Source organism: Salarias fasciatus, chromosome 10 (genome assembly GCF_902148845.1).
Source record: "Salarias fasciatus chromosome 10, fSalaFa1.1, whole genome shotgun sequence".
Taxonomy (NCBI): Eukaryota; Metazoa; Chordata; class Actinopteri; order Blenniiformes; family Blenniidae; genus Salarias; species Salarias fasciatus.
In genome coordinates, this window is record NC_043754.1 from 9,609,143 (window position 1) to 9,624,095 (window position 14,953).

The 14,953-nt window shown below is 45.6% G+C and overlaps 1 protein-coding gene across 1 annotated transcript; it reads left to right on the top strand.

Annotated features, from left to right (window-relative positions):
• The first annotated feature begins 767 nt into the window (after nucleotides 1–767).
• Nucleotides 768–14,142, top strand: brwd3 (bromodomain and WD repeat domain containing 3). The gene is made up of 40 exons (XM_030100272.1): nucleotides 768–914; nucleotides 1,050–1,108; nucleotides 1,195–1,224; nucleotides 1,415–1,474; nucleotides 3,680–3,830; nucleotides 4,020–4,118; nucleotides 4,203–4,363; nucleotides 4,583–4,804; nucleotides 4,979–5,079; nucleotides 5,169–5,239; nucleotides 5,394–5,494; nucleotides 5,582–5,622; nucleotides 5,716–5,820; nucleotides 5,903–6,050; nucleotides 6,153–6,287; nucleotides 6,372–6,500; nucleotides 6,633–6,858; nucleotides 6,943–7,083; nucleotides 7,210–7,390; nucleotides 7,674–7,767; nucleotides 7,849–8,022; nucleotides 8,136–8,209; nucleotides 8,291–8,486; nucleotides 8,573–8,683; nucleotides 8,766–8,873; nucleotides 9,253–9,377; nucleotides 9,465–9,547; nucleotides 9,648–9,759; nucleotides 9,870–9,931; nucleotides 10,585–10,740; nucleotides 10,828–10,948; nucleotides 11,053–11,178; nucleotides 11,257–11,332; nucleotides 11,422–11,472; nucleotides 11,581–11,724; nucleotides 11,858–12,010; nucleotides 12,122–12,291; nucleotides 12,402–12,490; nucleotides 12,626–12,760; nucleotides 12,862–14,142. The coding sequence occupies exons 1-40, from the start codon at nucleotides 881–883 to the stop codon at nucleotides 13,716–13,718; spliced, it is 5,412 nt and encodes a 1,803-aa protein (XP_029956132.1). The 5' UTR covers nucleotides 768–880; the 3' UTR covers nucleotides 13,719–14,142.
• Nucleotides 14,143–14,953: the final 811 nt, after the last annotated feature.

Sequence of the window (14,953 nt, forward strand, 5' to 3'; positions counted from 1 at the left end):
CGATTAAGTGAAAGGACAGTTCCACATCAACTGTCAAACATGGAGGAGGCAGTGTGATATGTGGGGCTTTTTTTTGCTGGATCCAGAGTTGGTGGCTTGTAGAGTGAGAAGCATCCTGAACCAAACCAGCTGCCACAGTATTTTGCAGCACCATGCAATACAATATGGTATGAGGCTATTAATCAGAACAAGATATTGACCCAAAACAGAAGTCCAAGCTACACCATTATACTGCATCAGGGAAAAAAGATGGTGAACTCTTTTTTCTATCTGCCAAAGGTCGCTATTAGGATTAATTAAACTACATATTTCTTTAGAAACTGATTCCGTGATTTATTTTCTTAACTTAAAATATTTATTTGTTCTATGAAACATTAACCTAAATCAGTGTCAATAAAAAAAATTTAAAAAAGTAAAAATTGGGTTTAGATACAAAACTAACCTTTATAAATGTTGGATTACACAATGACTTTGTTCTGATGCTGTATGTCACATCCTTAGACGTATGTGTGCTCTTTAAACACTGTTTTTTCCACTGTAATTACAATCCTTGGTGTTCACATTTTACTCTTGTAGTGTTGTTCAGAATTGCCACATTTTGTATTTTAATCACATTTTAAAAAAATCGAAATCCATAGTAAAATATTTTAACGTTTGTAGATTTGAATATGTAAATGTTATATGGCGAGGAGTTTGGTGTTGTTTCACTGGAGGGCGCTGAAAGCAAGCACCAGGTGGTCTGAGAACAACTCCAGAGAGGAGGAGGCCATTCACCACTAGCCTGTGTTAGCTACACACACTTAGCTAGTGTTAGCCAGCCGGCGGCTAATGAGCAGGCTAAAGCGTCAGCTTTTCTAAATGTCGCCCGTCCTATCAAGTGATGGCGAGAGAAACGTGTTCACAAACCGAAGCTGGTGAGTTCAGAAGGTCCCTCGGGTCGGCGAGCAAACATTTTACATTTTGCAGAATTTCCAGTTGTGCGGCTAACGTTAGCTCGGCTCATTAGCATCGGTGAGCGCCGAGCTAACGCTCTGTTTATGTCCTTTCAGAGCTGTATTACCTCATTGCCAGATTTCTGCAGTCTGGACCGTGTAAAAAAGCAGCACAGGTAACCGAAAAATCAATAGTGCGTCGTAAATCGTCTTAATGGTTAGCCGTGCTAGCATGCGATGCTAACTGAGCCTCTGTTGTTAGATTCTGGTGGAGGAGCTGGAGGAGTATGAGGTACGTTCAGCTGGACCTTTCTGTCTTTATTCTCATGTGTGGTTTCCGTTACTGCCGCCTATCTGCTTCGTTCAGAGGGAAACTTCTCACTATTTACATTTGGTGGATAGTAAAAGGAGCGCGTTTCTCCTATCGAGTCCAGACTAGCAGGTCTGGGCTCATTCTCTAACCGCTTGTCTTTTAACTTTAGTTGGTCCCGCAGCGATGGAGCTGGGACGGAGAGAAATACAAACGAACCTTCCAAGACTGGGTGAGTGTGAAGTGCCATTATCAACTTTTTATTAATATTATAAGTCGTTTATTTGTTTGTTTGCTTTTTTTTCCCCGATTAGTGAGTTTTTGCGTGGATCTGTATTTTTACTACAAGTGTCCATTCATAACAATCACGGTAGAACGGTGTCGAAATTTAATTAAATATAGTTTAAATTGCCATATTAGTGCAGGCCTGTTGATAAATAAGGATATCCAGGCTTTGCTATTGTGTGGGCTAGTGGGAGGAGCGTGGATATAAGCGCAGCGAACGATAGGCCCCGAGAGCTGTCCATCATCTCAAGGAGCCAATAGTATCACAGTATCCTGCCAGAATGAGGCGGAAGAAGGATTAACTCTTCTCGTGATTGGCTCCTGGACTCTGTGACCCGCCTCTTTCTCTAGGAGACCTTCCCTCCGTGTGGTTGTTTTGTTTTTTCAACTAAGCACGACAAAAACCACATTTCGGGTAGTTGTTGGCCGCAATTATGTATCTAAGATCAAATAAAAGCCCTGAAGTATATCTCTATTTTCCTGTGTTTGACTCGATATCGGATGTACAGGTTTTATATGAATTAATGGAATTTACTTTGTTGAAATTACCTTTTATAGATATCAATAAACTAGTCTAGTGTATTTTAAATAGCATGTTTGTCAACCAAGTGTCCCGAGTAGTTTATTTTAAAGTACTTGTTGAAGATGGTGGGGGCAGCAGTGGCACAGAGGCAAGAGTCACTACTGTGGGTCCCTGAGCAAGATCCTAGACCTCCATCAGTTCCCCAGTGCCCCAGTTGGGTTGCCCACCACATCGTAGAAATGGCAGGAATAATCTTTCCTAAAGGGAGTAATTAAGTATGATTATTTCATTCCAATAGTTTAGTTTAAGTACAGTTATTGCACATCTGAGGCAGCAGTTTCTTTTGATAGCGGAACAATTTTTTCTTTGTGATCAGTCCGTCCCAGTTACATTGGACTATTGTCCCAACCAACAACCAATGGCCGATCAAACCAATATTCAGTGGCTCTTTAGCAACTGTTTGAATTGTACCGGTATGTGAGTCACTCATAGTATACCTCAAAATCTGTTGAGAAAGTTAAAAAATACAACATTATACATGTTGTAAAAATGTCATGTGGAAAGACTGTAACCTCACTGGTGCAAAGTGGAATTGGCTGTTCTTATCTTTGGCAGGCAGTCATAGCTTCCATTTTTGGGTGTGTCTGACACCACAGGGGTATAATGTGCATGTGTGGTCTCACACAAAGTAAACAATATGCCTGCAGCTTCTTGATGAGCAGCCTTTCTTCTATTTACAAATGGACTCTAGATGATTGAATCATCCGAACAACTCAATCTCAATTAAGTTGAATGAAGTTATGAAAAAACAACATTGATAGAAATTTGAAGAAATTTTCAAGCTACTCTTGCCTCCCCAGTGATCACTTTAGACTGGGTAGTTTAATGATTGGTGAGGATGGGCACTATTTTCTCTCAGTGACTGAAACTGTTTGTGTAGTTGGTTACTCGGTTCAATAATCAAGCCACTAACTACTTTTCCTTTCAGTTTCAGTACTTATCACATGACTGGACTCTTCACATATATTTATAAAACTGTCAGAAAATGGAGAAGTTAAGCTTGACACTTATATTTTAGTGATTAAACTTGCTCTTGGGACTGCTGCTGTACCATTTGTAGCATTCAGTGATAAACGCACACACTCATTTTGTGACAGTTCTTCAGCTATAAAAACAATCCTCATGACCTGAATAAGAATAGTTAATAATTCAATATTATTTTATTTATCATTTGCTGCCCATTAAGTCTCTTGTTTTTGTGTGTTGTGTGCATAATATTGAGAAAATTCGAAATATTCGTGAGTTGTAGCTTCAGCCTCGAAGAACCAAATAACTGAATATAACTGCTGAATGTGGAGCAGAGAACTAATTCAAAAAGAATTTTATGTAGAACCGCCATGTGTCAGAGATGTCTTTGTATACGGCTCTGCTTATATTTTCATTAATTTTTAAGCTGTCTACTTTAAGGTTTTTTGCATTTCCTCTCTGATAAAAGGTAACATCGGAGTTGAAAAGGTTTTTCTTGAAGCATTGGACAGACTGATGTTTTGTTTGTGGCATCCACTGGTTTGTTGTCCATGTAATGTGTCAGAGGGGCTTTTCATTACAGTTGATCTGTCATTTGTGCAGGTGAGTCTGAACCAGCACATTCCTGCAGACTATCTGCTCCGTGTGTGTCAGCGGATCGGCCCCCTTATCGAGAAGGAGATCCCACCTAGCGTTCCTGGAGTACAAACACTGTTGGGACTTGGAAGACAGTCCTTGCTTCGCACCACCAGAAGTGAGTATTTTACGTCTTCCCACTATTGCTATTTTGTTTGTTTTCTTAATTGAAATTGAGTTAATTCTGATGGAAGGCATAAAGCTGTTGTAGTGGACAGATGGATGTCTCCATGGAATGAAACTGTTTCCATATCAATGCAAACTTTTTTCATTTCTCTTTTTGATTGAAAATGTCTGTGTAACTCAGGTTGTGGCCACAAAGTGTGCTGCGGCTCTGCTGTTATTGCACTCCATCGAGGACGCCCACCAGAACCTCCAGTCAACAATGGACATCCTCCCAGTGTTGGTAAGTTGAGGCATATTTAGTACTTCTTCTGAGGCAGAGCTCCTCAGCTGATAACTAATCTTCCTTGTGTGTTTTCTTATCAAGTCTCCATCATGGGTGCTCGCCAAGCGACGGGTACGGCTCGTTTTGGCCAGACCCTGCCGTCTTCCTCCTACCAACACATGAAGATACACAAACGCATCCTCGGCCACCTGTCTTCAGTCTACTGTGTAGCCTTTGACCGCACTGGCCGTCGGATATTTACGGTGAGTGATCAATTTAAAGCCTGGTTATTGTGTTGTGTCATATATGTAGTAAATACTTGAGCCTGCAATAAAACTGCAAATCCATGATGTAACTTCTTACATGTTAATCCTGAAGCTTCACTCTATTTTCAGTTTATTTGGGAGATTAGACATTTGCCGGTGTTAACCCGTTCACAGTCCCCACTTCACCCCTCATGCCATTGTCTGGTGGCTTTTCAGGGTTCTGATGACTGCCTGGTGAAAATCTGGGCCACAGATGATGGCCGGCTCCTGGCAACACTCCGTGGCCACTCAGCAGAGATCTGTGACATGGCTGTCAACCACGAGAATACGCTCATCGCCTCGGCCAGCTGCGACAAAGTCATCAGAGTGTGGTGCTTGCGCACCTGTGCTCCCATTACTGTTCTGCAGGCCCACGCTGCCTCCATCACATCCATACAGGTGGTTTTACTGACTTCAAAAAACAACAAACAATCCGTATTTGTGAGGTTGTTTCTCAATTTTAGTTTCCAACTGAGCAGTTCGACCCAGTCTTAAAGTTTACTGCCTTCGTGCTGTTTTAAATAGTTGCCAATAGTTCCATGACTGACCAGCTCCGACTTTCTCTCCTCTCAGTTTTGCCCTGCAGTCAAAGGGACCACAAGATACCTGGCCTCAACAGGCGCAGACGGCATGGTGTGTTTCTGGAAGTGGAACTCGCTCAGCATGAAATTTAAGTAAGTCTTAGAGGTGTATTCTATTAATACCTGCTGTTTTTCTTTTCAGTATAAATACCCAAAATGTTTTTGTTTGTCCTTTTTCTCAGTGATCAGCCAGTGAAGTTTGTTGAGCGGTCAAGGCCAGGGGTCCAAGTCTCCACTTCATCTTTCAGTAGTGGTGAGTGTGTTTCAATGCCAGTTAACACCGAGGTGTCGAACTGCCGCAGTATAAACCCAGGTTTTCAATTTATTTATTTATTTTTCTGTTCTCCTCAAGTGGCAGAAGAGAAAAAGTGTTGTGACCTCCATTTAATTCTGTCTACTTTTAATAGGTGGCATGTTCATGGCTACTGGTGGCACAGATCACATGATCAGGGTTTACTACCTCGGTGCTGAAACTCCCATGAAGGTCTCCGAGATGGACGCTCACACGGTCAGACACCAGATGTTACTATAATTCACTTATCTTGATTCAAACCAGGCCTCCGTGTCTTCACTTCTTCACTGTTTGTATTTTCAGGATAAAGTTGTTGTCGTCCAGTTCAGCAATAACAGCGACAGGTGAGTGTGTTTTCCAACGTCGTGCAGATTCCCAAGTGATTTTTCTGTGATTTGAAGCCTCTGACTGTTAAGTGTGTGTGTGTGTGTGTTCAGCCTGAGATTTGTGAGTGGCAGTCGAGATGGCACAGCCAGGATCTGGCATTACCAGCAACAAGAGTGGAAGAGCATCACGTTGGACATGAGTGCCAGGCTGCCCGGGTAAGAAAAGGCACTATTTCACGATGCATGGTGTCAGCGTTCCTGTTATTGTAAGCACTTCATATATGATGGAATCTTTTAGAAGTGCTGCTGCCACTGGGGATGATAAAACCAAGCTGGTGGTGACCATGGTCGCCTGGGATCGAGTCGACTCTACCGTCATCACAGCCGTGTCCAACTACCTGCTCAAAGTGTGGAGCACGTCTGGACAGCTGCTGCATGTTTTATCGGTAAAAGAAGGACGCTTTTTTTTTTTTTTTTTACTTTTAGCACGATCAGACTAAAACGACGACTGACCGCCCTGACGACTGTCGGCACGATTTCTGTTACAGGGGCACGACGATGAGGTGTTTGTGCTGGAGGCTCACCCGTTTGACTCACGCATCATGTTATCTGCTGGTCACGATGGCAACATTTACATCTGGGACTTAACCAAAGGAACCAAAATCCGCAATTTCTTCAACATGGTAATTATTCCGTGACACCCACCTGACCTGTCCTCCCCCGCCTCTACGCTGGCATTGAGGTTATATTTAAATATTTGTTTCCAGATTGAGGGCCAAGGCCATGGTGCTATTTTTGACTGCAAGTTTTCAGCCGATGGGCAACACTTCGCCTGCACTGACTCACACGGACATTTGCTCATTTTTGGCTTTGGCTGCAGCAGACCGTATGAGAAGGTAACTGCGTAGAACTTTTTCTTGAAATGTGTTTGTAAAGCAAAGTAAAGAAGTAGAGTTCTTTATTATTTTTTATCACTTTAAATTGTTTTCACCTCTGTAATCGACACCTGTTCTCCTCTTGCCCTTCAGATTCCTGACCAGATGTTCTTCCACACGGACTACCGTCCTCTTATCCGGGACTCCAATAACTACGTCCTGGACGAGCAGACGCAGCAGGCCCCGCATCTCATGCCCCCGCCCTTCTTGGTGGATGTGGACGGGAATCCTCACCCCTCTCACTACCAGCGCCTGGTGCCAGGAAGAGAGAACTGCAAAGAAGAGCAGCTCGTTCCTCAGCTGGGATACATGGCCAACAGTAAAGTCCTCAAAGCTTCTGGTTTGACCATGGGGTGTGTGGCATATGGAACTTAACGCACGATCTGCTTCTTTTGCCGGGCAGGCGATGGAGAGTTGGTCGAGCAAGTCCTTGGCCAGCAAACGGCAGAAAATGGAGAGAACCTACTGGACAATCTCATCAGGCAGCTGCAGAATGAACAGGATGAACGGCAGAATGAACAACAGGCAGCTGAAGGCAACAGAGGTATGAGATACACAACGTAATAGAAGTGTCTCTTAAAATGATAGCTTTGAAAATAGTTTGTGTCCTATTCACCTTCCAGATGTCTCTTCCCAGTCTAATTAAGCCAAACCATTTTGTCACATTTAGCCGATGACGGAGTAGAGATGGTGGACTCCTCCCCCGCCGTCGGCCCTCGCCGAAGCGGCCAGGTGGACGGGGTCTGGCAGATGCAGCACAACTCCCTTCAGAGTCAAGTGGCCACAGAGAGGGACCTGTTGGCCTGGAGCCGCAGAGTGGTGGTCAATGAAGTGCCGCACGGGACGTTCAGGTGAGGCGGCCCGCTGGAATCGTCTCCGCTTTGAGGATCTTAATCTGAACAGTTTAAATTTACAAATTTAACTATAACAACATGGCGTGACTGAGACCAGACGCTGTTCGTAGGTTAAGTTTTCTTTTATACCTGTTTATAACTGTTTCTACAGTATTTTATCTTATTAGGTTTAGTAGTAGATTAATAGGAATAGCCACAATTCAAACTCACTGTACATGCACTGTTGTGCACATGATAAAGCGCTCATATCCTTTACCAATCTGTAACCATGCTTCCGTAGGGTTTCAGAGGAATGCCGACAAGCCAAAGGCGACCTGGAGTGTTCTCTATACAACGCAGAGCGGAGGAAGAAACCAGCAGCCTGCATACCGAAGGTACGCCACCCTCCACGTCTGCAGCTTTCACACTTCACACATGTTATGTGTGCAAATGGTTGCGTTCTCCACGTTTTGTAGAGCGTTCCACTGGCTTCGCGTCTGCGCTCCTTGCGACCCACCAAGAAGAAGAAGCAGCAGCATCACGCCTACCAGACCCGCTCGGCTCAAGTCCGCCCTACAGGAAGCAGGAGTCGGAATAGCAGCACCCGGCGCAACTCGGGCAGCCAGATAGACTCGGACAGCGATGGAAATGTATGCTTCATCGTTTTGCTTTTAAGCCAAAGATCATCTGACCAGTTCTTCTTTTAACAGTCATATCAGAAAATAAGCACAACTAGTAACTAGTCGTTTGTTTGTGTTTACAGGCACGAGAGCGGGCGGAGCAATCTGAAGTCTCCTCCGATGGTGAAACCCAGTGGCAGAGTGAAAGCAGCTCCAGGTGACTGTCTTTGACTGCGCAGTGATTTTTGAAGAGTCGCCGTTATCGCCCCGCCTCACAGCATCGCTCTTTCGTCCCCAGTGACTCTTCCAGTGAGTATTCCGACTGGACGGCCGATGCAGGAATCAACCTCCAGCCGCCGAAGCGGTCGACGAGACGGCCAGTGCAGCCTTCGGGTTACAGCAGCTCTGAGGAGGAGGAGGAAGGCGGCGAAGAGGCCAAAGAGGCAAAGAAGAAGGAAAATGAGCAGAGGAAGAAGCCCAAGGAGACCAGACAGGTGAGCTGGCACGTCCTGCAGCTTCAGTATTCATAATAAAATCATATTCTTTTTTTAGACTTCAATATCTAACAAATTCCTCGCAGAAACCGACGTCCTCTCTGGCGGGACTGGATGCGGAGGAGTGGGTGCCCCCGTCATGGATCGTGGAGACCATCCCTCGCCGCTCTCCCTTCGTCCCGCAAATGGGAGATGAAGTACGAGCCGCTCCTCTGAAACGAGCAGAGAAATGTGTCGCATTACGCACATTGTAATCATGACCCTCCTGTCCCCGTCCAGCTCATCTACTTCAAACAGGGCCACCAGGCCTACGTCCGGGCGGTCCGCAGGGCCAAAGCGTACAGCATCAACCCTCAGAAACAGCCTTGGAACAGACTCAACCTCAGGGTGAGGAGCAGATTTATTATAAAGCCAGGAGTTGCAGACAGGGTTGCTCATGATGCATTTAGGCTGCGTTTACACTTGTGAAATCTGCCTGTTTCAAACCTCGTGCATGTGGTTGTTAAGCCATACATCCAGCAGAGGGCAGTGCATGTTGTTGGTTTCATGTGAGACATTTATAATCCAAACATGGTTAAAACCAGTTCTAAACAGCTACAGTGAGTATTTCTGTCTTGAACAGTATTTTATTTCGATCAGCAAAGAAAATTCATGAAATTAATTGGACGTATGCTGACTTAACAACAGCTTCTGGTGATTTCTCCCCTCTTTTTTTTTTTTTTTTTTTTTTTTTTTTTGCCTCATCTTGTTCTCTCCTCCCTCACAGGACCAGGAATCGGTGAAAGTGGTTGGCATTAAGTATGAAGTGGGTCCTCCCACTCTGTGCTGTTTAAAGCTGGCTTTCTTGGACCCAGTCTCAGGGAAGATGACAAATGAGTCTTTCTCTTTAAAGTGAGCCTTCATATTCAGCTAATGCAACTCAATAAACGACTGTGCTCCCCTCGAAACGTCCTCACGCTCTTCGTTCCCATCCCGAAGGTATCACGACATGCCGGATGTCATCGACTTTCTGGTGCTGCAGCAGTTTTACAACGAGGCTAAAGAGCACAACTGGCAGCCAGGTAAGCCGTTCACAGCTGTTTGGGCTTTTTTTTTTTTTTTTTTAGCTCTCACACCCTTTGTTCTTGGCTGTACTTCCTTCTCATTTGATCTTCCCTCCAGGTATGAGGTTCCGCAGCATCATTGACGACGCCTGGTGGTTCGGGTTTGTGGAGGATCAGGAGCCTCTGCAGCTGGAGTACCCGGACAGCCTGTTTCAGTGCTACGCCGTGAAGTACGCCGCTTCTCCGCTTCAACGCGACACATCATCGGCACTCGCCGCATGTTTTTTTTGAACGCCCAAAAGTCCCATTTTCGTTGAGCTTGAGTCGGTTTTTGTTCCAGGTGGGATAATGGCGAGCGGGAGAGAATGAGCCCATGGGACATGGAGCCCATTCCTGAAGAAGGTCAGTGGATTCAATGTGAAGATTTCCACTTGTTATAAACCCAATATTTTTATTACCCGAGTAATATTCATTCTGATTTACATAGCCATTGTGATTGTATTCCCTATATTTAATCAGAAATGGCTTTGTGTGATAGTAATTAAAGGTCTGCTCTGTAATTCTCAGACATAGTGAGATTGCAATCAGTGAATAAATCAAATTAAAATCTGGGCTGTTTGAATATAAATTTATTCCATTCATTGAGATTGGTCATTGTGCCCATCATGAATAATATTTCAAATAACATTTCACCTTCATACACTTTATTTAATTCTCTTTTCAATAAGAACTTTGCTATTTCTGAAAGCTTCAGGCAACTTAATTGATGCTTTGCATTCAAACAAATGATGAAATCAATCAGACGAACTGTCAGTAAAGACTTATTTCATTCTCTCAGGAGCATAAAATGTGCAGAAGAAACATTTTGTCTTCTGAATGGGAACATATCAGTGTTTTTATTGCTGTTTAAAGCTTCAGAGAGACACTTCTGGAGACGTATCACTTCCGTCTACCTAGGAAACTAATTTATAGCTCCATTTTTTTTTTCTGTTTGTTGTGAATTTCTTAAATAACTTTCCTCTGTTTTTGTGACTCGTATGTATTTACTCTTTCAGCGGCATTGCCCGAGCAGGTTGGCGACGGCGTGGAGGTGGCGGAAGAGGAGCTGAAAGCTCTGCTGTACAGTCCTCAGGAAGGAGAGTGGGGGGCGCACACCAGAGATGAAGACTGTGAGAGGGTCATACACGGCATTGATCAGCTTCTCACTTTGGGTAGGCCACCAACAGGATGATAATGTGTTTCCATGGGAAGAGTTCTGCCCCCGACCTCGTCTGATCCTCCTTGTAATCTGCCCACAGATGTAGCTAAGGCATTCGCATTACCGGTCAACTTGCAAGACTACCCGCTGTACTGCACCGTGGTGTCTTATCCCACAGACCTCCACACCATTCGCAAGCGGCTTGAGAATCGCTTCTACAGGTGACCAAGCGTACATCCCCTTACGAAGACAAAAATACTAAACAGTTTTCTTTGATTTGAATTCAGTCCGATTCACTTTAAACGTTCCTCTTCTCCGTCCGCAGGCGGATCTCCGCTCTCATGTGGGAGGTGCGTTACATCGAACACAACGCCCGCACCTTCAACGAACCCCAAAGCCCCATTGTAGCAGCTGCCAAGATGGTCACTGACGTTCTCCTGCACTATATAGGGTAGGACTACACTGAGTCGATGGTGATGTGCCTCGTGTTATTGAAAGTGTCATACTGATGGTCTGCTGTCTCTGTCAGGGATCAGAGCTGCACAGACATCTTGGATCTGTATCACAAACTCAAGTCTAACGTCAGCAGTGGAGACGAAGCTGAGGTACGCTTTAGTTTTCTTTTGAGTTATTTCACATCAACTTATTTCTCGTTCATTTTTCATTTTTTTAAAGTCGTTGTGTTATTTTGCAGGTTGACTTGGATGTAGACTCTGACACCCCGGGGACCTCTACAGGACATCGAGTAAGACCAGTAGTTCAATTCAAATAATTTTAGGGCCTTTTTAAAATCACAAGCAGAAGCTGCGTTCTAAATAATTGAGTTCTTTTTGTTTGTTTTTCTCCCTGACAGGGAAGCAGCTCAGGCGTTAAGAAGCGTGGCGTGGTTTTAGATCCAAAAGCATGGCGAGGTCAATGTCGAGAGCTGCTGCGCCGCATGAAGGCTTCTCCGGACTCCGAACCATTCAGACAGCCTGTGGACCTCTTCGAGTATCCGGTAGAAACCAACGCTCTGAACCGCAGGGCCTTCATCACCAGAAAACCCTCACAGGGATAGGCTGAGGAGGAGGCAGGTCGTCTGTTCTAGTGATCCCTAAAACATCTACTTTTGTTCTTTTTTTCTTGCTCAGGACTATCGAGACATCATTGACACGCCCATGGATCTGGCCACAGTGTCGGAGACGCTGCTCGCAGGAAACTACAGCAATCCGGTGGAGTTCGCCAAAGACATCCGCCTCATTTTCGTCAACTCGAAAGCATACACACCTAACAAGAAGTCGCAGGTAAACAACAGAAGGAAACACCCCTGTAAACATGTGAACGTGGATTCATCACAGCCGAGGAAAGCCCGCGGTGGCAGCAGCGTGTTTTCACGGATTCTCTCGTATCTCCAGATCTACACCATGACCCTCAGCTTGTCTGCCTTCTTCGAAAAACACATCATCTCCATCATCTCGGACTACAAGTCTGCCGTTCAGAACGAAAAGCGGACCCGCCAGAGACTCAGCAACAGGAGCAGGTTGCACAACGGGGGGAGCTCCCCGCCAAACAGTCCGTCTCCCGGGTACTGAGGGTTGTTTGTGCTATCGCTGTTATGTGACGCGCAGTCCTGAACACATTGCCACTAAATACTGAGGTTTCTTTGTTCTGAGGGGTTTCTTTTCATTTGTGCAGCACTAAAGGGAAGCACAAGTCAGGGAGGGTGTCCAGGCCAAGGAAGTCCCAGACCTCAACCAAGACTCGCTCTCACAGATCATATCAAGGTTTGACTCTTTAGCTAAGAAGTCTTCATGTCCTACAGGAACTTTTTAAAAACGGTCGTGGTTATTGAAACATTTTGTTTTTTTCCTCCTCCCAGAGGTTCTATTCTGATTTGTAATTGCCCTTTTTCTTTTCAGCTCAGCAAAGCAACAGTGTAGCAGATGAAGAGGAATCCCAGCCTTCTTCGCCAAGTTCAGGGACGAGTGTGGAGAGCAGACATCAGGGGCCTCACCGGGTGACCCGCAGCCAGGCAACCCCTGTGAAGAAGTCAGGTATGCCCCAGTGAAACGGGCTCGCTTCAAGTTGGATCACTTTGTTTTTCTCTCCAGTGCGGCGTTTAGAAATCGGCTTTTGTCTCCCTGTGCTGCTTCAGGGCACCAGCGCAGCTCCCGTCCGGGCAACGGCTCGAGGCGACAAGCACAGCAGTCCGACGAGGACGATCGGGAAGAGGCGACCAGGTCCAACAGCTCCTCGTCCGACTCGTCCTCCACCTCTTCGTCCTCTTCCAGCTCCTCCTCCTCATCTTCGTCCTCGTCGTCCGACAGCGACAACAGCTCCGACTCGGAAGCGGAGAAGTACGTGGAGGGAGGGGATCACGACTACAGCAAAGCCCCCTGCTTGTCCGTGCGTCTCTCGGCTAAGGGGAAAGCGGCGGCCTCAGGGAAAAGGAAACATGAAGAAGAAGAAGAAGAAGAAGCAGCACAGAGACCGAAAAAAGCACGAGTTCACCTGCTGGTAAAACAAGAAGAGGAAGAGGAGGAGGAGGCAGAGGATGGAGAGGAAGAGGAGGAGGAAGAAGAAGAAGAAGAAGAGGAGGAAGAAGAAGAAGAGGAGGAGGAGGAGGAGGAGGAACAGCAACAGGTGAATGTAAAACAAGACGAGGGAGAAGGAGACGATGAGGAGGAAGAGGAGGAACCTGAAGAAGAAGAGCCCGAGGAAGAAGAAGAAGAAGAGGAGGAGGAGGAGGAGGATGACGATGACTCTGGGGTACATAAAGCCACCGCTGCAGCGGCACCAGCAGTGAACAGCTCGAGGAGCAGCCAGTGCAAATCTCGGAGGGTCAACACCCGGAACCAGGGCCGCAGGACAGTCCTGTACAGGGACGACTCGGAGGACGACGGCCACGGGTCGAAGGACGACCCCCTCAACCTGGGCATGTCCCGCTCAGGGCGGGTCCGCCGCATGACGGAGAAGGCGCGCGTCAGCCACCTCATGGGCTGGAGCCACTGACACGGCGCCCCCTTCAGACCTCATTCACAAGAAAAACAGAACTGTTCCACGCAGACGATACTTCAGGGATTTTTTTTTTTCTTTTTTCTTTTGTAAAAGTGTGTACATATAATATATATAGAGAGAGATTTTCTTTTTATCTGAGACTGCTTATGACTCTCAAACTGATAACTGGTGCTCCTAAAACGTTGCCGGGGGTTTCTTTCCTCCCCCTGGGTTAACAGAGCTACTGTTCAACACGGACCCTCTCCCTACCGGACTAACTCACCTCGGCCTTACTGCTCGCTGGAAGAGCCTCCACGACGCGGCGCATCGCTTCTCCTCTCTCACGTCCCGCATTAAAACACTATGTTTACTCGTCTTCGTCCCTCCAACGACTTCTCTCGCTCCCGGTCACCAAAGAAGGATGTGGACATGCCAAAAACAAAAAAAAAAATGGTGCTCATTTCTCTCTTTCTCTTTAACTAATTTATGGAAACAAACTGTCTTGCTCAGTGGTTGTGACCACTGGGAAACAAGCGCAGTCTCTCATGACATATCTGATGTCAGCTCCGTCGGTACTCGCTCTTTTCTGGCGTTATTTCTGAGCTCATGTTGAGTTGGTTCAGTGTCTGGAGGAAAACAGTACCACAGTCATCTCCATCAAAACCCCCTTAGCTGGAAGTTTTGTATTTTATTTTTTTTTGTCCATATTTTCATTTTGTTGGGAGGGGGGGGCTCTTCCATTGTGTTGCTTCAGTAATAATTGGTGCCTTTTTGTTGCTTTGAAGGGTAAAAGTGAACTTTTTAGTCTCTGGGTAAAAGAAGCCACTTCATCCTGTGTTTATACTCACACCTGCAGCCATGAACTCTCTTTTTTCCCTGCTGCACTTTCTCCACCAAACATGTGCAAAGTTCAAAAGTGGTCCCTGGCCGACGTTCCTCTCACAGAAGTATTTATTTTTCCACTGTGTCATGGTTCACTTTATCTATTTCGTACGTTCATTGTGACGAGGACAATATTTGCACATTTTTTTCAATTCTTATGTGGCAGCTGACTAATAAAGAAAGAGACGTGAGAAGAAACCTCAGATTTTTTTTGTAACGGTGCATAAACTGTGCCAGCACACTTGACTCAATCTTGTTTTTTTTTTTTTTAATTGTTTGATGAGTTCAGTCAGACATAAGTAGAAGTCTCTCTAGTTTGCTTGATTAAACCGGAGGTCTCGCTTTATTGGCATTCTGATCTGAAGCAG